The 22,513-nt window shown below is 46.7% G+C and overlaps 1 protein-coding gene across 1 annotated transcript in view; it reads right to left on the minus strand.

Moving 5' to 3' along the window:
* SLC24A3 (solute carrier family 24 member 3) overlaps positions 1-22,513 on the minus strand; it is a 155,339-nt gene that overhangs the window by 31,695 nt on the left and 101,131 nt on the right. The window contains exons 5-6 of the mRNA XM_034061044.1: positions 18,541-18,625; positions 16,566-16,669 (exon numbers count right to left, since the gene is read on the minus strand). Coding sequence (XP_033916935.1) covers positions 16,566-16,669; positions 18,541-18,625 — 189 coding nt within the window. The remainder of the gene's footprint in view (positions 1-16,565; positions 16,670-18,540; positions 18,626-22,513) is intronic.

Genomic DNA, 22,513 nt, shown 5'->3' on the forward strand with positions numbered 1-22,513 from the left:
AGTCCTTGCGTCAGATTAGCTATATACCAGCTGACAATACATTTCAGTGCATGTCGGGATGGATGAATAGAGATGCTTTATGAAGGAAATTTCCAAATGCAGAAACCTAGAGCTGGGTTCATAATTCTATTCAGAGATCCTTAATTAAATTTCACATCTTATACATAGTGGGCCCCTTCATTCTGATTGATTTGTAAGAGAGTTTATAAAATTACTCCACTCTTATGCAGCTTTTATGATGCAGCTTAAGGTCATGTGCACAGCATGGATGCTGGTGGGGATTTTATAGCTATAAACTTGAGTTCTGCAACATTTCTGAAACAAATAAGTCCCGTATGAACAGGCAACTGCTGCTATTCTACCTAACAAACTCTCTCCTGAGTATAAGGAGCATCACCATGCAGCACAGAATACCTGTGAAAGCAAGATGTCCTGTGAGTCAAACCAGTATCTCTCCTGCTCTCTGATATTCTAAAGTAATTTTGAAGGTATAATCTTCCAGGGAATTTTTCCTCAGACACCTGAATGAACACATGGAGATCCAGACGCTTAAACACATCTATTTAGCGGGGACCTCATGCACAAGTGTCATAGATCAAGATGCTGTGGGAATCACAAGGATTCTGATGCTGATTTCAGATTGGATTGAAGGGAACATGGTCGTGCCTAGGACTTGTACAGGCTGCTCACATTTCACAGCTGTAGTAGGTCTCCCTGACACAGTAACTATGGGGCAATTAAATCTCAGCCCTCCTTAGGATGTTGAGTCATTTAATAGAAGTCTGAATCGTTTGATCAGTGGGAAGAACAATCTGATACAGGAAAGCTGTGCACAGAAGGTAACTGTGCACCAAGGGTAAAAGCAGCCATTAGCACTGAGGGCAATGGCAGTACTTTCAGCCTGCTGACAAGAACCATGCAGCCTGGTTATGACTAGTAAGACCTTCACTGCCTCAGTTGTGCCATACAGTTTTGCAGCAACCAAGGACTTCACAAAAATCTTAATGTACTGGAAACCACTTCAATTATGTTTTAGCAGACTAAGGCAGAAAGGAAATCAGGGATGCAATCAGCCTGGGTAAAAACATGACCAAATTTGAGTTTTAAATCAGCAATACTGTGATCCAGGAGAGCTGGTCCTTTCAGAGCCAGGCATAAGGAGGCAGCTGTAAAACCACTGATTGTCAGGTTACACGTTTCCTCTGTTCAAAGAAAGTACCTGAAGTTCAAACCCTCACTAAGTGCCTTTAGCCCTCTCTTGACTAATACACTAGGGACCAAGTCTAGCTTTCCCCAGAGCTGAAGGAAGAGCTCTTTAGTCCAGGCTTATATGACATCAACCCCCAACAAGTCCAACACAGATGAGGACCTTGCTCATTTCCGTTTTTGAAGGTCTGGAGAGCACAGAAATCAAGATTTTATCAGTTTCAGCTTGATTTCTGTGGTTCCCAACTCATGAAGCAGCAGCCCCATGCAGCACACACAATCTCCTCCATCTAACACACACATGTTGGTAAGCCACCAGGGCAAAAATCACTGAAAATCAGACACTGGCACCTGCAGCTCTTGGCACCTAAGTTAGCTCAGTGGCAATTTACCCATGCCCAATCGCATGGTTTCACCATTTATCCTCTAGAAAATTGACCATTTTCTCTTCTGCTCTTCCAAATGCTTTATCTTCCTTAGCAGCGTGGAAACTCCTCTGCTGTCATGAAGCCTTTGTCATGGCCTCATGACAGAGGCCACAGAGCTGGCTGTTTTAAAGCCCGATACTTACCTGCTCCCCGCATTATGGTGGTGGGCCTGAGATGAAGCATGTGAAGCAGAACAGGGCTGCTGCTACCCTTGTAAAGATGTTTCTGCTGCTGCTGCTAGCAAAGGCATGAGGCAGTCCACAGGGATACGGACTGCTGGGTATTTTCTCTGTTCAACTTCCCAGTGGAAACATTCTGAACATTGCCCATGTCCATCCAGGCTCTTCAGGGATCTTTCTCACTCTGAATTGTTCCAGAGCTTTTCCTCCTCTCATGGCCTGTTGTGATCAGCTATGAATGCTGCCAGAAAATGCTAGGCTTTGAAAGCAATCTTCCTAATCTTGTTTCTCTGTTACCCTCTGGCACAGAGGTCTGGATTTTCAGGTATTAAGAGCTAATAACTTAATTTGTTAATGTGGAGAGATGTGAATGCTTGGGCAAGGGTGTCAAAGGATTAAGGTCAATCCCCTTAAGAGTCTACGGAGATCAACAGAGACGTACTGACAGAGAACCCACCGCTTAGTGCCTCACAGCTGATGCGTCTCCCACGCAGCTGATGTGCAGTGTTGGCTCCTCATGAACAGTTTGCTTCACTGATGTTAGGTCTTTGCAGAGAGACTGCCATTCAGCAGAACATGGGCTTGGACAAAGATGACCATGTCTCATGGGTTTTAAAGGGAAGAACTTCTCTAATTCATTAGAGTTTTAACACAAACATATCTCCTACAGCACTGCACCACAACCAAGTGTTCCACAGTGACTGACCATGGTCACTGTTTTGGGTGGGCCTTCTGTACAGCTCTGGGGTCCAAAGGTGTTTCCAAATTAATCACCAGTCTGGAATTTTACTGCACACAGTTTGAACGAGGCTGTGCTGAAGCCACAAAGCTCTTTTCTGGAGAATTATCTTTTTCTTTTAATGGTCAGCTAGAACCTGAAAGATGAATGCAAACTGGGCCAGCTTTACCTGGCAATGCTGCAGGACAGGCTAAGAGAGCAGGCAGCAAACACAAGCCCCTTTTCCCTGCTGCTGTCTTTCCTGCTCCTCAGAGACATGAAGCCAACGGAACAGGCACCACTGCCAGGCTCTGCTAGGCTGGGGAAGAGAGGAGCAGACATGCAGCTGGGTGCTTTCACAGCAGATACTGCTCCCTCAAGTCTTCATTCCATACATTCAAGTTCTCATTAAGGGCTTACCAAAAGGCATCCAGAAGCAGAGGATCTGGGTCAGTCTTCATGCTGCCCTTCTCTGATGCAGACGCAGCTAGGAAAGCTCTTACACCACCCTAACAGGGGCTGGGATCTGGTTTTTGAATGCTCTCTGTGCTGACTGACAAAACTCTTGCTCACTGTGATACCTTTCAGGTACCCTGTAACCTCACAACCAGCCAGCCCTGTGTTGTATCAGCCTCTCCAGTCAGCTGCAGCAAGACACACACTGGGAACCTCCTCACACGCTACTCCTGGTTGGCAGGAGCAACCCTCAGAGCCCAGGGATGGCTCTTCAAGCCTGGTGGGGTCCCCTCCAGAAGGTACTGTTGTCCTGACATTACTGTTAAGCACAGCTCCACATTAGCCCTGTGACAATACAATAGGATCGCATGTCAAAGGAAGATAAGTAACTGCTTTCCAGTGGTACAGTAAGTAGTGAACTGGGGTGGAGCCTGGGGATGGGTTTTCAGGGCAATCAGGCTGGCAGTAGTTTGTAGCTAATACATATCTTGTGCATTTAGAATGTTAAAAACAATGAAAAGGGCTCCACCTCAGGTACCAGCTCTCATCCTGAAGAGGATGGGAAAAGGAAACTCAGCAGCACTTCACTTCCTCATGGATTGCAGGATTCAGGCCCCAGCAAAGCCCTGGTTTTACCTCCCAGCAACCAAACCCAACACTGCTTCAACCCACTGAAGAGAGACTGGTCACAGCAGAGCCAATCAGCTGAAGTATCTGAGCCACACCTGAAGAGATCTAGGGAGGGAGAAGCTTCATGGCACACACATATTTTGCTGCTCACCCATTTGGATGCAACATAGGCATAGTCCCAGAACATGGTAGTGATGCCACTTAGTATTGCGTGGATCCCAGTCCTCCTCCGTCCAAACATGACACCAGTAACAACCCAATCAGCATTCCTTTCAAGAGAGCCTACCGGGCTCACACAGCCTACCACTGCTCTGGCAGGCCCAGAGATTCAGGAAGAGAATTACCTACAGTCCATTGTGAAATCTCCACTTACTGATGGGCTTTGCTGTCATTAACTGCATTGGTAATAACAGTGATATCATCTGAGGTTTAATTTACTTGCTTTGCATGAGTATAAATGGCAGCTATCTCAGCAATAAACATCATTATTGGATCTTAATGATCTTATGCAAATCCAACCAACTCATCCTCTAGTCACAGCTGCTCAGTCAGGCCAAGCAGAAAATTAAAATATCTGCCATGAAACGACCAAGACATTTTCTCCACCAGGTACATGGGAGAGAGGGAAATTACTTATCAGATACAGCAAAACTGACTACAAGGACAGATCCTTCTACGTTATAGAACATTCATGTTATAGAACTGGGCTTCACTTGCAAAATACCAGTTATTTAATTGAGCAGCTTGTCACCTGTGTCAGTGCTGGGCAGAAATCAGAAGAAAACCCACCTCACCATGCTCTGCTACGATTTAATAGGTTCCACTGCCTTTTCTTCGGCTGAATACAGGTTCATGCAAATCTGAAAGGTCACTGCAGTTAGAGATATGTGTGTGAATGAGAGACACAAAGGGATTCTCACACTTCCTACGAATTAAATCCTATGATTTAAAAACCATGGAGCTTTTTTTGGAATGCGAGCAAACCTCTGGGGCAGCTCCTCAAAGCCCTTCACTGTTACAGAGACCAGCACCGACCGTTCTGGCTGCTGCCCACCACAGAGATGGTGTCAGGATATGGCCTGGCTCACTCCTGGTCCTGCTCCTCAGGCCCTGCGTGTGTATATATGGATATATGTGCAGTGAAGGTGTTGCTCCCATGTGTCAGGCTATGGCAGGCAAGTCGCTGAGCATTTGTGAATTGGTCCAGGCCTAGAGCTGGTCATTGACCTTGTCCTCATTTTCACCAGCATCATTCGCACAGCAAAACATAGGGCTGTGCCTGAGCTAAGAGGCATGGGCTAGAGATCCCATACCGAGGACTTGGTATGGGTTAGAGGGTGGTGAGCTTCTGGTGGCACTTCAACCCACTCTGTAATTCAGGCACAGAATCAGCCAAAAAACTGCAAAGGGAGAGCTCAAGAGGGTGTCTGTGACTCCGCAGCTGCAGCCCTTGTGCTGCTTTGAAATGTCATGAAGGTGGGAAATAGCAACTGTGTGTGTAATACTCTGCATGCACTTTCTCTTACTGCTCAGCATATCAGACCTATAGTGAGTGCAATGACGCTATAAGGCACAAAGGAATTTCCTGAGATAATCGCTGCCATCTTCCAGCAGTTTCCGCAAACAGAGGAACTCCCTGACCATCAGGTCCCACACGCTCATTTTCACAACATTTCCCTTGGTTTATGCCCTATTAAATCCTACTGGCAATGAACAAATCGGTCAATCAGAAGCTAATAATCATTAGCTGCAAATCAACTACATCAGAGATCACAGGGTATCCTCCCGCAGCGATCATCTCCCAGACTCAGCCATGGACTTGAGTCAGTCTTGCTTACTCCTACTTTCTCACCTGGTCCCTGGCGGGAGCAGAACCATCCCTGAGAGCGAAGCTGTTCTGCAAGGAGCTGGGCTCAGAGAGCTGCAGGGAAGGGAAAGCTCCTGCTGGGGCTGGGGCAGCCCCAGTGCAAGGGGCAGGCCAGGCGAGGCTGCTGCCAAGGGCCCAGCAAGGCACAAGGCTCTGTCTCCTGACAGCACAGCAGGAGTGCCTGGTCCCACGCTCCCTCCCACCATCCCCAACCAGGCTGCAACAGCTGACACTGGAGACAGATTCCTGCATGGAAAGCTGCTGCGGCCGGCATGACCTGCCTGGAAAGCCATCCGGCAGTCAGCATCATTGACAGGCTCCTGTGTGGGACAGAGCACAGCCCTGGACTGAACCACCCGGAGCAGATGGCAGTGCTCCCTTCTGTACCCCGTGGTGCTGACCCAGCATGCGGTGTGTGTCCCCTGCTTGCTGGGGTCACGGCTGTCCCAGTGTCCCAGGACACTGCCAGTATCCAGCTCAGTGCCCTGAGCACAACCTTTCCAAAGCACATCCTGGCAAAGACACCTGACCAACACTGAACACCCTCCAACTGAAGTTCAGCAAAACATACAAACACAGGTTGGGCTCAACAAAATCCAGGCCTTAAAATACATTTCTCTCTAAGCCAGTAATTGCTAAGCAGCTCTGATCTAATGGACTTGCTGAGAGGAAAGCTTCCTTCCAATTACCAGCCCCCTAATTTTACCACTGGTTAGCCATCCTCTCCAGAGTTCAGCCGCTGCTCCAGCTCCCAGCTCGTACATTGCAGACCAGCTCAATTTATTCTCATTATTTCCCCAGGAATATTTGGGTTTTTTAAGCAGCTCTTGATATTTTCATTACTGCAGCAGCAATCTGTCTCTGTGACACTCTCCAGACCTCAGGACAAAGCCAAAAATATTCCCCTGCTCAACTGGTACTCATAATTGTCCACGAGTTATTCAGATCAGCATGTCTTTTTAGCTCAGATTCCCGCAGAGCCAAGACAGCAGGACCCCAAAGACCTGCATTTGCAGACATTGCCTCCAGTTCCGGGCAGGACTTGCAGCAGGATTCAAGGACGGTGGTACAGGAAGGTGTACACAGGGTGAACATTTCCCATTCTCCTCAGACTGGCCTTGCCAGACATAAAAACAGATTTTGTGATTTCTCTTGCTTTTACACTACAAACGATTTAAGAAAAAACCCTACCAATGGTAAGTCCATAGTATTGATCTGTGTGGAACTGTGAGAGAGAAAACCTGACTTCAAATAGTAATGGTGCTTAATGGCAATTAGGAACTAGACTTATTTTGATGCTGACAAGAATCCATTTCCAACCTTGGCTGCCTCCCTTGTTTGTATCCTACCACTAAATGTAACTCTGTGAAGGTTTCAAAATGCTAATATAAAACAACCACAGCAATGTCTGTGATGGCCAGAGCAGTCCTGGATCATTCACCGTCCAGACAGCAATCCTGGCACCTGATCTGTCCATCACACCAGTCTCCATCACAGCTTTCTGAAGAAAAGAGTCTTCTGTGAGTACTGTCATGTTGTCCCTGGCCTGAGAGGAGCTTCCTGTAAACACTTCACCAGTGCCAAGCCCTTCCTGTGCCCACACAGCCCATAAAGCACCCATCATGTGTTAAGGCTGATGTAGCTGTGTCCACATCGCTGCCCCATGACGGTCTCCTCATGCTTCCCCCTCTGCCCGCTCGGTCTCTCCTGCTGTCTCTTCTCTCGCCATAGCCTCTGGTCAGAAGCTGTCAGGCTCAAGAGCTCTGTATTTGCATAACACACAGTACTATGCAGTTCTAATTCATGACATAGGCTGCAGATGCTACCACAACAGCAACAAGGACCTTATAACGTAAAAAACCCATCAGTAGGCCCTATCTCACTGACCTCACTGTGAGGTTTCTGGTTCAACTTAGGTGCAGATGCCAGGTGCCTGGCATCACGAACCACAAGACAAAAGACTTGCAGAGTTCATCAGACCTCTCTGAAAAGAGACCAAAAGGTTTATGGTGTAACAGGTACCTCTGACAGAGCTTATTCACCACACACAGGATGCTGCTATGTAGCAGCATCATGGAGACAAGATATGACACTCACAGAGAACAGGACAAAGCCACTTTTTAATGTTTTCTGGTTAACACAAACCATGTCTGCTCACACAGCAGTTACAAATTTGCCATAAATCCACAGGTCCTCAATCCCCAAGATAACACCACTTGTGTTAAAGGGGCAGCTGGAAAGGAACCTAACTTGTGCTGTCACTCAGAGTTGCTCTGTTGTCTGCCAGTGCCAAACATTCCAGCAGGAAAACCCCAGGGAAAAGGAGCATTCTGCTGCTTTTCCACTGAGTGAACATCTTCCTCGATAGCTCTGACAAAACACAGAGAAGGATACAAGAGGCAGAGGAGCCCATTCAGCTGCCTGCCCAAGCAGCAGCAGGGAAGGGAGCTGAGGCTGCAGCTCTACTCACTGCTCCTGCAGCAGGGAGCACCCTCCTAACCCTGGGGGTGTGCAAGGCCTTTACACTGGCATACAGACAGGCTGCAGCCCCTCAGAGGACCCTTGGCCAGCACCTCTATATTAACTGATGCTTCTCTGTCCTCAAACTCCATGACAGCTTTCTGCCCGGTCTGCAGTCTATGCTGCTTTCTCCCTGCCTGACCTCCTGTGGGACAGCAGGAAGCACCCACCTGCTGCTCTTCTGATATCTGGGGTTTCATGTACACGTGGCTGTGCCAGAGGTTCTATGTTCCCATCCGAACCACAGTGCTGACTTCTGGATAAATTCTGTCTTTGGTGGAAGTCTCAGTGCGGGATCCTTGTCTGGTGTATTACTGTGTCCCTTTCTTGCTTTCACTTCTATCAGTGAAAGAGCAGGCCTGCAGTCACTAAAACGTTGCCAGCACAAAACCCCATTGTACAGCAGTCTATGAGAGCAGCACACAGTCCCAGCACTTCACATTAAGTTCTTCTTAAACTACTTTGCTGCAGTTTTACATGTTTTCCACCGATGGTCACAGGCCCATGAATAAAAACCCCCACATCCCAGCTCTCCCTTCCCCAAGCTCCTCAACAATCCAAGAGAAGGAAAGAAAAAAGCCATGAAATCAATCATAAAGCCAAAGGTCGATAATGAGTCCAGTCCAAGCTGTCAGTAAAATTAGGGCTTAAAAGATTAAGATACATGCAGGGTATCTGTATGACAGAACTAGAGTAAAAATAGATTACAGAAGTCCCAGTCTCTTCAATAAACAATGTTCTACCTGGTTATTAAATCTCTGTTCTGCTTCCTCACCTGAGGAAATGGAACTGCAGCTCCTATAAAACTCTCAGGTATTCTTTTCACACTGAGATAAAACTGAGTGCACACCAGCTGATGATTTTGAGAAAGATTCTCAGCTTACACAAGGGTTTACTGTGACTCAGGCACAAGAGAGCCTCCTCAATTTAGCTTATTTCCTCAGATGAAAGAATACCACTGGACCATGAAGCAGTTCAGATGGGCAGTGTAGTCCTTTTTTACTCCAGTGTATTGAGGAATGATGCCTGGCCACCCATGAGACCCTTTGATAGAAGAAATAACTGGAATAGCCTCTAAAAAAACCAGAACATTTTGGGTATAATTCAGCATCCATGGCCCCCTGCTGCACCCAGAGCAGGCTGGCTTGTTCTGGGGAAAGGTGAAGCAAAAACTAGAACTCAACTGAAAAACAGCAGTCAAATGGTAACTAGCAAATTAAGCTGTGCAGATTAAAAACCACTGTTTAATGCCAGAGTGACTTGCAACTCATGGTTATGCTGCTTCTACTTAAGTACTTTTCACTAACCTCATCCATCACTCTCTTCTGCACCATGGCAAAAGGCTGTAGAGTTTAGTGCTGGCTGAGGACAGAGGAGGGCTGGATGGCATGCAGGAGAGAGCAGCAGAGCTGCAAAGAAAAGAGGAGAGTCTGGAAGGGGGAATTTCCAGAACTGAACAAACTCTGCTTGTGCTGGCTTGAACGAGAGCTGAATTAAGCAAGCACTGACTGCTTCCGAGAATCACACATCCTGGCTGCCAAGGACGATGAGAGGGCAGTGGAAGGAGGGGAGAAACTGTGAAGCACAAACACGAGAGTGAGAGAAGCCAGGACGAAGGGACCCTGGGCTAAGGCTGAGCTCCCCACGCACTGTTGTTTCAGTGTCATGGAAAAAGGCTGACAATCCGTCACAACACAGACTGCAGACCCCACACCTGTATCCCATCCCTGCTATCAAGCATGCAGCCCCAGAAAGTGCTGCTGAACTTAGGTTTGAAGGGCTGCATCTGCTACCATTTCACCTCTTGCAACATTCTCTTCCTTTCTCATATCCTCGCTTTGCCAGTAGAAAGCAAAGCAGACACAGCAGCTAAATAAACGATGTTTGGGTTATATGACTTAGTTGTACAATTGAGAGAACATGCATTAGTGTTACAGGCCTATGGACAAGTGATGAAACACACATCCCACCTGCTCTACATCAACAGTTGGAAAATAAGGACCATACTTTGCATATTTCCATATACTAAAACTATCTGTGCCTTAAAAATTGCACCTACTGCCTGAATGAAATAAGGCAAATCTTCCTTGGTGTGTGTGCACATAAGACATCAGCAGAATACTGCAACAGGATGCAAGAAGAAAGGAGGATGCTAAGACTCTGTGCCACAACCAAGCGGGCTGCACCCAGCCGTTCAGAACAGTAAATGTTATATATATATCTCCAAATATGCCTTGGTCAAAGATTTCAAAATGCAGCAGAGGTTGAGTTCTTCAGCTTCCAGAGACCTGGTTTAACACACTTTAAAGAGACCTGGGCTAGTTTAGAAAATCCAGCCTTCACAGGCAGTTTGGCCATCAGAAATGCAGGCAGCCTGCACTGACCCCCACCTCGAGAATACTGCTCCTCCTGTGCCAGGGATCACGACCTCAGGAGATCTCATTGCTCACATCAGTGAGAAAAGACAGACAGACAAAAAACCTAAAAACTCCTTCCAGGCCAGAATCCCCACAGGCAACTCCCAAAGTGTCATCAGCACCGACTGAACTGGAAATCAAGTCTCTTTCAGGCTACTGAAACACACATTTCTACTCTGCAATAACATGTCATGGCACAGAGTTTTACATAATCTAGAACCACCTTGGTTTTGCAGTCAGGCAGAACCCCACCAGCTTGTGAGTGTCTGATGGGTAGAGGTGCCTCTGACTTACACTGGATCCGAAACTTCTTCCAATTTTCAGCACTGTTTAACAGCAAAGGGACACAAGGGGGTTATAAGGTTTAACACTAACACAATGTCTTTAGGGTTGTTTAAATCAATTTTGCTTGCTTGCATTTGCTAATCCTTTCCCAGAGTTTGTCATACACAACGTCAGCTCTGGGCTGGCGCACGACAGTCACATGGTTAATCTCTCCAGCATGTTGACATCCAAACCAATCCAGTTTCCAGCCCAACTTTGTCCTTTTCTGGCTGGGCCACAAAGGAAAAAGGAGAACAACGATGCGCTGAAGCTGATTTTCATCTGCATCAGTTGTTTTTTTTAGTGTGAGAGCAGCTCTTCAGAAGCATTACAACACTACCATGGATATTTGGAAACCCAAAAAGTGAGGCTTAACAGCAGATGGTATGAACAAGTTGTGTGGCTTTCAGACACCCATCCTGCGAGCAGCTCTGTCTGCAGAAATGAGTTTGGCTGCAATTGCAGGACTGGGGCTACCAAGGTGATGAATTCCTTAAACTTTCACAATTAAATACATACATAAATGAAGTGAAAGCTTTTCTAATTATGGCCTTGAGCGAGAGCTTCTGACAGCTTGCTCCAGAGCCACTTCAGGCTGACTGCTAAGCACTAAGCACTTTCCCCCTTCTCACAGCATCAGCTCCCTGCAGCACCTTCCTACATGAGCCAGGGCAAAGACAGGCAGGGCTGAGCTGTGGACCAGCAAACCCCACGTGGGAGCCCGCAGGCAGTGCAGCTCAGGCCCCCACCGCTCCTAGCACCCATTTCCAGCACAACCAGAGGATACAAAACCTCCCACTCCAAAGGCAGAGGTGATGAGCAGCACAGGGTATGTCGCATTGAGATGCTGTGTCGCCTGAGACCTGATGTGTGTGTGGGGCAAGGAGAGCTTCCCATTTCCCACTTGCCACTCTGGGGAAGGGAGCTGTGAGACAGGCCTTTGAGCGACTTCAGAGAGACATCCACAAGGAAACCTCTTGCTATGGCTGTGTCTCTGCTGGGATTACGACGCAGGGGTGGGGAGGTCCTTCAGCCAAGGGCAGAGTAAGGGCAGATGTGTCACCAGCATCACTGCTCATGGGGCACACCAAGTCTGCAGCTGTTGGAGACAACAGCAGCAGAAAATGTGATTGCCCTGACTCTAGAACAAGATCTTGTACCTCCAAAGGTGCCTCCCTGCCATGGATGAAGTTAACCAAAAGAGAGCTGGGTCAAGGAGCCACAGAGCAGAGGGATGGGGAGAGAAGAAAGGATTTACACCTCTGGTAGAAATACAGGCTCTAGACTGGTGGAAAGCTGGATGCTTGAGAGACAGCTATGGGGTGGATTCGTGATCTGGTGAGAAAATCTGTCCAGAGAAAGCTTTTCTCTCAAGCCTCAAGAAATGGGGGATGGATGAGGGAGGTCTGGGGCACAGATTAAATGGAAAGAAACCAGGAGCATCTGAGTGCTTAGAAGGAACATCATCACACTAGCAAAAGCAAGCACTAAATGCTAGGAAATGAAGTAGTTAAGTCACCTGCTTAATTCAAGTGAAGAGTGGTCCTAGGGATGAAGCCAGGGCTCATTATGACAGAGGTGTTTTGTGTGTCCCCTTGCAGACGGGACCTAGGAAGAAAAAGGGCTCACCTGGCTAAAGCAGCTGAATGCTTCCAAGAAGAGCTGGGCTGCATGGACATTGAGGTGGCCACTTAAACCAAAGTCAGCCCAGCATGAAAAACCTTGTGCAGTGCTGAGCTGGAGCAGCAGGAGCAGCATCTGCAGCCAGAGGCAGCTGCCCTCTGAACAAAAAGCATGCCACAGGACACTGCATTCAGAGGAAAACCAGGCCTGTGCCAACTCTAATTGGCCTCTAAAATGACAAGTTATTCTTTTGTATTTAATCTCTGTACTTTGTTTCCCCATCTTTAAAACATCCTTTAATCTCACAGAGGTTTGGGGGAAATTAATTAATTGTTCATCAACTGCTCAGATACAATAGAGATCGGCACCAGTTCAAGAGGAAATTAATAACTCTGCCTCTGGAAGAGGGCGTGATCAGAGCTGGGTAAATAAGGCAGAAGGACACGCACTGAACAATGAAGAGCAACTAAATAATGAAAAGCTGCTCATTAAGTGATCGAAGTCCATTCTGTGCTCTGAGGGTGGCAGGGACCCTGTGGGGAAACCAGCATGGGAGCCTGTAATTAGAGACTCTGTAATAATGTGAACACACCAGGGGGGCAAATTAAGGTTGCACAAGGAACCTTAATTCTGTTATTTTCTAACTTTTCAGCGTTTGACTTTCAACCTTAATAATGCTCTTGCAGTGCAGTTTTTAGCTGTGTAGTGTCATAAAGAAGCGTGGGCATCACACTTTCCTTCCCCAGTTCCAGCAACGGGATGTCTATTCTGATTTATTCTGAGAAGTGTGCACAAAACAACCATTAAAGGCTTAGAAAAATAATCAGTTTGAGTTGGTGTTCAAACAAATGCAATCCAGTTTTTGGGGGCTGTGGGTTTGTGTGCATGTAGCCAAATCCAGTATTTTCTCAAGCCAAAGAATAGCACATCCCACGTAGCACACACACACTACAGCCTAATTTAAAAATAAAACCTATACTGGACAGAGCTGGTCAGTGGTTTGTAATGCAGCCTTTTCCCCAGTCAAAACCCCGACAAAAACAAACAAAACCCCAACAAAGAAGCTTTTTCATGATACTGAACAGTTCTGCAACAATAAAGAATGCTTACGGCAAGGCTGCAGCAGTGCCCTGTGGGTCTGAGTGGTGGGCTTGCAGCCCAGCAGCAATACAGCACTCCCAAGCACTCCACAGTGCCCCAGAATCCCCATCACAGGGACACTTCCTCCCCTGTCTTAGCTGAGCACCCCGGGCACAGGGTTATGGCTCTGAGCACTGCTCCCAACCCACCTCCTGGACTGCTGGTACCTCCTGGCATCCAAACGGGAACTGTCCAGGCAGTGGGATCCCAGCACACGGCCACAGCTGTGGCTGCAAACTGCCCTCACCCACACATGAACACTCCTACTGGAAACTGCTGCTGCTGCTGGCACGTGTTACAGGGAAGCAAGGGTGAGACTGCATCCCCTCTGCAGATCCCCTTCTGGAAATGGGTGCTGTGATCATCTAGAGATTGTCCCTCCCCTGCCAGAGGCATCCCATGTGACAAGCAGAGGGGGAACAGGGCACCAGCCCTCCCTGTCCAGACTGGCAATCTGCAGCAGCCACCTCCTGACAGCCACACTTGCAGTGACAGGTTCTGATGAACACAAATTCCACATGAGCATCATTGGGTTTAAACTGCCACAGGCATGGGCTTAATTCTCTGCCTCTTTTCTCCCACCTGACAAACCCAGAAGCCTTCCAGCCTCAAACCAAGATGCCTGAACTTTGCTTTCCAGGGCAGAAAACAGGTCTGTATCCTGAGCAGCTTTGGGAGAAATTCACACAACAGCAAAGCTTGGCTGGTAAACCCCTGCTCATTGACTCACTGGTCCTGTCTGAAACCAGAGGACTCCAGCTACTGACCCTGCAGGTCTGAGATCAAAAGAGAAAAACACAGAAAACCCTGCTCTGAGCAGGAGCAGAGCCAGCACCTTGGACTGATGGGCTGCCTCCAGGCTCACCTGTCCCAGTACAAGGCAACTCCAACCTGAGGGCCAGGGCCCCAGCAGAACTGGTATCCAAACACCAACTAAATTTAGCACCTATGTTAGTGCATCTATAGAGACATCATTGATAATAAAACCAAATTCCTATTAATACTAACACAAAACAAGAAGAGGAATCACATCAGTAGAAGTGAATGACTTTTTGGCGAAGGGTTGGGAGAGGGAAAAACTGAAAAGCACAAACCCAAATGGAGCTTCATCTAGAATATTGAAATTAATTAAATTGAGGTTTCTTACTTGCTCATTTAAATGATGATTCCATATAGTCACATTAATCATTCCAGTTTTCACTCAGCCTCCGTGGGTTAAACTTCAATGAATAGACATTACGTGACTTGACAGAACCACATGCAAATCACCAGCAGAGTCAGGGAAAACAAAACTGGGACAAGTCAATTGAAATCTCAATTCTTGGCTCAAGAGACTTACAGACCAAGCATAGGACGACTTACAGCAGCCAATCCCCACTTTGAACTTCTGAAAGCTACCACACCTGGAAAGCTGAAGGCATTTACAAGAGCATCTCAGCTGTGTTATATTCCTCAGGAACAAACATCTCCCACCTGTAAATGGTCTCTCCAGAAGTCTGACATTCTCCATCAACTCCTAAACCCCTGCAAGCCTTTTCCACTGAAAGCTGTGATTTGTAGCTACATTTTTAGCAGGTCTGAAGCATGCAATCAATACTGCAGGGAGCGAAAATCAAGAATCAGCTTCTCTGCCGTCGTGCTCAACAGTTAATCAGCTTCATTTGCTTGAAAAAATCAACCTGAGCAAAATGTCCTACTCATTATGGGAAAACACCTCCGGGGAACACAGCTTCATGCCCGGAGAAAGCTTTGGTGATTAAAAATTGGTCTGGAACAACCAGGCTTTCATAGTAAGAGTTACAGTAGAACCACTAACACATTGAGCCTTACACATTCCCACAGAAATGAAGGGAGCTTAAATGGTTAAAGAGTACTCTGTGGGATTTTCCTGAAGCTTCCCCATAGTGAAAATGTTCACCTACCTTCAGACTGACAGAGCCTGTTGCTCTTGCAAATAAAACTGGACTATGAACTTTCCCAGGAAAGCCCAATCTCTCTGCACGCTTTCTCATACTGACCAGATTATACAGGCCCCTTCTGTTAAGTCCTTCCATAGCTAGTTATCCTACTGCCCTGTATCCATGATGTTATCCTGCTTCTCCTTGTTACAGGTAAGTCTGCACAATAACATTTCAAAGAATATCCTGTCAAACTGTAGGAATACTGGGCATGTTGGCAAGTGCTAAGGTGAATGCAGATTCAGACATTTAATTATACATTCAATCATGTCTACAATTCAGACAGCAGCTTAGTTCTCACAGCTTAATTACTTTAATTTCAGATGAATAGCTTGTGTTGTCATAAGCAGTTTGACACGCTGGAAAACAGTCAGGAATTATACTAAGAACAGATAGCTTTATTGCTAGTGAGGAAAACAGTTTTGGCATCCTTGGAAGTGCTCAGAACCTAACTGAATAAGGCCCTGAGCAACCTGATCCAACTCTGCAATCAGCCCTGCTTTGAGCTGGGGGGTCAGGGTGGTGAGGGCTTTGGATCAGACACCTCCAGAGGTCCCTTCCCAAGTAAAACATTCTGTGATTCTGGATATAATTCATGAGATAAACTCCATCTTTCCCATCCAACTTCATAACTCACACCAGTCACCAACAACACTGTGCCAGCTCAGTACACGTATCTGAAATGATCTTGTACAAAGGCAGCATCGTGTGATGCTCCAGAAGTGTCATTATTCTTCCAGAGGCGTCTCGCATGGCTCACTGAAGTACACTTTAACCAGCCAGAGACACAGATGTATCCTGGCTCCTCTGGTCTAGAAGAACCAGATACAAATGTCACAATGCATTCTTCAATAGTTACCAATAGGAGGTGTTAAATAACCAACTTTTTGATGACCACCCACACATCTTGGGTAGCTCAAAATGCTTGAGTTGACATTTGCTTTTCGTTTGGAAAATGCAAGAGGAATAGTGTAGGGCCTATTAAAAAGAACAGAGCTGGAGAAATGTGTGGCAAGGTTGTGAACCAGGCATCTGATTCACAGTACAGCCGAGGCACAGGATGAAGCAAGAGCTGTTAGGAATTGCTAAATGCTCTTACCTGTCCTGCAAAAAGCCCACACACGCCAATAATACAGAGGATGTTGAACACAGCCGAGCCTACGATGGTTCCAACGCCTACGTCTCCTTTCGTGATAAAAACACCTGAAAAACAAGTTCAAGGCAAACTGAGTGAATTGGGAAGAGCAGAAGTTTGCCATAAAATTTGCACAGAAAATTGCAGCCCTCACACCCCATTAACGATTCTAAAGGCATGTACCAGTTCTGCCACTTGTTCTCATATTTAATAGGGCAACTTGCAGAGAAGCGTACTAGGGTGAATAAAGGTGCCAGAACTTACTTTTTGAGGGGACCTGGACAGATTGTCTAATGGAAACCAAATACCTTAGACATGCCTAAGTCACCAACCTCCTGGTCTTGTGATCTGACATTATAGAAGCACACATCACAGAGAACAGTAAGCTCCATGGGAGCAGCTGGTTGGACACAAATCTGCAGGAAGCTATCTCCCATACAACATTCCCTCAGTGGTATTCTACTCTCCCCCAAATCCCCATTCCCACTGGCTTCAATAGGCAAATAGAAGCTTGAGATGGAGCTGATTCAGAGATGCCTGGCCACTAGCTACTTACAAGTTGAATGCTGCCTCTCAGGATGAGTTATGGTACTGTGTTTCAAGCTCCTTTCAGAGCTCTTCTGTCAAATTTGGTTACAATTGGCCAATGAGGTTAATGGTGGGGGAGACAAACTGACAGACACATGCATCATGGTGCTGCACAAAATTCTTTCCTTAAGAAGTCAGCCTAAAAATAACATTCCATCTCCCGCTGGCTGTCAGGCTGCTTGAACTCACCACTTGCTTTTAAGCTTCCAGCATAGTTTAGATATTTTTTTCCACTTTATCCTTTCTCAGAACCATGTTCCACAGAAGCAGTCACTTGCCAAGGGACACTCCACAGTATCTGGTGGACCGCACAGCCAGATAATGATCAGACCATTCATGATTAGACTTCTCTAAGCTGCCTGATGGAACCTGGTTCTATTTCCACTTTGCTATTGCACTATCCTTAACTGGAATACAGCCCCAACTTGATCCAATTTAAATTCCTACATCTTAAGGCTTTGCGTGTAATCAGACCTCTCTGTAGAGTATGCAGCTTTGCGTGAATTAATTTGTGCTCTGCATCTCATAGCTGTGACTGAACTAGAATTATCTTCTAGAGATAGTATCTAAGCTGAGTAATTCTCCTCAGTGATACAGTGCCCACCTTAATCTCTCAATTGCTGCTTTGATGATCACCTACCAACAGACATGGGGGTAAAACTACAAGAACACTCTTCCCTTGCACCAGGTGGCATATAGACATACATACATAGAGCATCACTTTGTAACAGATGACTGCAGTCTCCCTGTAGCTCAGGGCTGTTGAAGGACCATAGGAGTTTCCCAGGTTTCACACATTAGGGCTGCTGAATCCCATAACACTTCCCATAAGCAGACAGCTGCTTTGGTAGTGTGATGCTCTGATCAACTTGTTGCTATGAGAAAGCATCCCAAAAACTCTCCTCCTCCCCACTCTGGGTTTCCAAGAGGGAAGCAGTGTTAGAATAATAACCAGAGCGGAGATGACAGAACACAAGCTCACCTGGGTGCATCTTTTCATGCTATGCCCTGGGATGGTGTGGCAGATAGTACAGGACAAGGGACAGGAGGGGACAAGGCTGCATGTGCAGGTTGGTTGTGCTACAGAGGAGGACATTAACAGACAGTTACAGTGACCTCCCTGCTGGCCCTGGTTTGACAGGGTCACATCAAACCATTTCCAAGGCAGCCCTGCTGTGGGATAATGTCACCTTTTCAGAGCCAGACTCTCCACAATTAATCCTATGTGTGCCCATGAGGGAAAGTCCAGGGATTCTAAATGAATGGTACAGGCACTCGGCAATCTCATTGCAACTCCCCAAAGCCAGGCACGGAAATGTGGCAGTTTCAAGAAGCAGCAGCATTTAGTTACCTATGACAGATGTAAACAACTCAGGAGCAGAGCTTCCTGCGGCCATAAAAGTTGCCCCAGCCACATCTTCGCTAAGATGCAAGCGCTGCAGAAAAACACATCAGAGACATTGATCACAACACTGGGAGGCTGACGGAATTCAACCAGAAACATAAAGAGTGGGAAACTGCCCATGTGTGTAGAGTTTTACATTAATAAGAGTTTAAGTACAGGGGAAAAAGTCATCGCAGGAATTGGCTACTTAAGTGAGCACATCCTGGTAGAGAGTGCAGGTTGTGGCAGTGATACCCTTTACAGAGGACAGAAAGAGCACCACTCTGGACAACAGCCAGGCAGCTTCACCAGTCACGGCCCTTTGTCTCCTCCATGACCCCACCATACACACCTTGTTTCATTTATTTGACCCTAAAGGTTAGGGCTGGAGCTCGGGCTTGGTTCACCCCCAGCTGCCTTCCCTGGTATCATTTCAGCCCTGGACATTTAACGTCTCCCCACCCCCTTACACTTGGATGGCCATTAAGGATGCTTACCTTCTACAGCCTTCCCCTCGCAGTGCCCAGGGGCTATATAAACCAGGGGGTTCTGGAAGGGAAAAGACCCACTACTCTATGAAATCATCATCGGCACATGCTGTTTCCAAAGATTTACTTGGTTAATTACTTCCTTTATGTTTTCTGCATTCCCACTGCTCCATCTGCACAAGCCACTGCTCAGCAAACACATCGAGGCTGTTACAGCCCACATGCTTTGCTGGCACCTTCCACAGTTTAATGAGTAGCTATAAAAAGCCATCCCCCACCACACAGCCATAAAGTGCTGAGCTGTTACTACACAGAGCTGTCTTGCTCACACATGTGTGGCTGCCCTGGTATGAGCGAGGGAAGGCAGCTCAGGGTGGTGGGAGGTTTCCCTACCAAAACTGCTCCAAGCAGCACTCCAAGCCCGGCAGGATGGAGAAGCCTCCCCCCATCCCTCCTCCCTCTGTACTGGTGCAACTGTATCATTACCAAAGCACATTTGCACAGAGATAAGACTGCAGACATCTTCCCACCAACCTCATCTGGATTGAAGATCCCCTAAGGGAAGTTCTGGGCCCATAAGAGAATGTAACTCTATCCACTGACTGTACTCGTATAACAGAAAATCTGCATTTTCCTTTTCCATTGTTATGGGAACAAGGAAAAAGGAAAAGAGGTGCCCCCAGAAGGAGGGCTCTTCAAGCAGGAGACCACGACATTGCTGCACTGCTATAAAAGCTTGTGGAACTTGATTAAATAGGGGTTTATAGTAAATGACTTCATATAGAATTAAAGCTACTGTAGAACTTAGGACAACAAGTAGATCCCCAAAGGCCAGTTTCTTCTGCAGGATTCTCTGTGGTAACATAGACACAATCACCCTACAACAGCCAGTCTGCAACTCAATGGTGTCTTCTGAAAGACAAGACCATCAGCCAAGGAAACCAGCTGATGCGTCATCCCTGGAGTCAATCCAGGCCAGGCTGGAAGTGGTTCTGGGCAACCTGATCTAGTTGATGGTGTCCCTGCTCACTGCAGGGAGGTTGGAACTGGATGAGCTTTAAGGTCCCTTCCAACCAGAATTATTCTGTGATTCTGTGACTACCTGCGGGGATGGGTTAATTTAAGCCATAGTAGGTTCTCTCAAGGACAGTTCCTAGATAATTTAGTGCAATGCAGATGATGATTAAGCTAATACAGTAGAGAAGGAAATGCAGCATGCTATGCAGGGGGCAGGTATATTCTCTGGTATTTATAGACAAATGTTTCCAATTGATGTATGACATTATTTGTGGCATGTAAACACTCTGCTACACCAATAACAGAGAGTGGCTGGGCACAGCGAAGTACAAGTTAGCTTAGGAAACAACTGAAAATCAGGGGTTTATGTAAGTACATCTGAATTAAGACAGAGTGTGACTGTCTACCATAGCAAGTGTTCTGGAGCAAATTCTCATCTCAGTACACACACCTGGGAGTGCAAATACTTTGCTGGTTCAATTCAAGAACCACTTTTCAAACTAGAAGGAGCTAAGCCAGAAAAAGGGTGTTTATTTTTGAGTTAGTGCATCTAAACTACGATCCATTGTAGAACTGCTGCTTGTTGATCTCCAAGAGCACAAAAGCCTTCAGGTAAGAGGTCCAGTTTCTTTTGTGTTGGATATGATTGTAGGTGGTGGGATTATTGGTGGTAGATCTTAGGTCTACCATTTACGGTTGATGGCAAGGTAAGCTGTGATCATATATACTGCCATACCCAGTACAACCTCTTGGATGTGATTCCTGCAAAGGGCTCTCCCTCTCCCGCCCTCTCCATTATTTGTTGTGAGTTAATAAACAAGTGAACACCCTTGAAAACATCCCAGGTCTTATCAGATGACGGAGGAGGACTCAGGTGGTCTTGGTTGGTGGTAGCATCTGTGGCTATCAGGCAGTGATAAAACCTTCCCTCTGCTAGAAAATCAGGCAAGAGTTCATATGCTCAATGGCTGCAGAGGCTTTTGTGAAGTGACCCCAGCCTTTTCCCATGCATTCTGGAGTGCTAACACCAAGGACAAACCATGAAAAGCCATGAAAATAAAGGCAAGCCATTCTGGACTGATAAAATCACAAAGAGTTGGAGCAGGAAACAGGAATGTGTGTTTCTTTTGCATCATGTAATTACAAAAATGCTTAATTATGCTTAAAATACATAGATAAAGGGACTCAAATGCCCCAAATGGTCACCTAGGGGCTGAGAAAGACCTCTTTCTTGAGGGAATCAAGGAGCAACACGAATAGTGAAATTCTGATCCATTTATATGACCCATATTGATAATCTCTAATGACATAGTATCTTGCTTCTTGACAGCAAATTCTTAATACCAGTATGCTCAACTGTTGTTCTATTGCTAAGTTTACATCAGGGACTTTAGTGATAGGACAAGCAGTGATGAGTTCAAACTTAACAGGGGAAGTTCAGCTTGGATACAGGACCCTAAGGTCACTAAGAGAGCCCAAGAGAGGCCAGAGCTCCACAGACCCATCTGCTCCCAGTTTGATAATAAAGAATTTCTTCCTAAATCCAACCTGAACTTCCCCTGTTTAAGTTTGAACCTTGATGAAGAGTCCCTCTCCAGTATCTGTGTAGCCCCCTTCAGACACTGGAAGCTGCTCTGAGGTCTCCACGCAGCTTCTCTTCTCCAGGCTGAACAGCCCCAGTGTTCTCAGCCTGGCTCCATAGGGGAGGTGCTGCAGCCCCTGAGCATCCCTGTGGCCTCCTCTGCACTTGCTCCAACAGCTCCATGACCTTCTTGATTTCATTTCTAACCAAAGTCCAAGCAGGCAACCCAGCTATGGTGCAGGTCTGCTCATTAAACAGAGCCAATTGGTGGCTGCACCCAGAGCTGGTAAACCCCAGTGTGAATGCACTCCAGTGTGAAGGTCCTCACTGGCTGAGCAGTGGGATGTATCCCCCCAGTTCCACAGGGCCAGGACCCACACAAGAGCAGGACTCGGCTCTCAGGCAGCCAGCTGAGCGCCTGGCATCAACCTGTTCCTGGGTGGGCTTTTGGTTTGGTTTTAAATACCAACACTTGTAAACTCTCCTACACATTTTTTGCTTTCCCTTGGGAGTCTCTAAGTTCCAAGTTAATGGTACATGAAACTCAGAAACACTCCATGGATCAGTATTTCCATGCAGACGTCAAGAAATAAAAGGTTATCATCTCCCAAATCCCAGGAGAACTGTGACATGTCCAAAGCTATAACTGAACCAAAGTGGTGTTACCCAAGTGATGCACAAATGACATCCCAGCTCTCTCACAGTCTCTGCTGCCTGGTTCCTACCTCAGGGGCAGGGTTTCTCAGCTGGAGAGGCAGGAGCACATCAGCAGCAAGCCACAGGGCACAGGACAAGCTCCCACGCTGCAGGTAGCACTTCTGGGAGCCCACCACATGGGGCTCAGCCTGGGAAT

Source organism: Melopsittacus undulatus, chromosome 3 (genome assembly GCF_012275295.1).
Source record: "Melopsittacus undulatus isolate bMelUnd1 chromosome 3, bMelUnd1.mat.Z, whole genome shotgun sequence".
Lineage (NCBI taxonomy): Eukaryota > Metazoa > Chordata > Aves > Psittaciformes > Psittaculidae > Melopsittacus > Melopsittacus undulatus.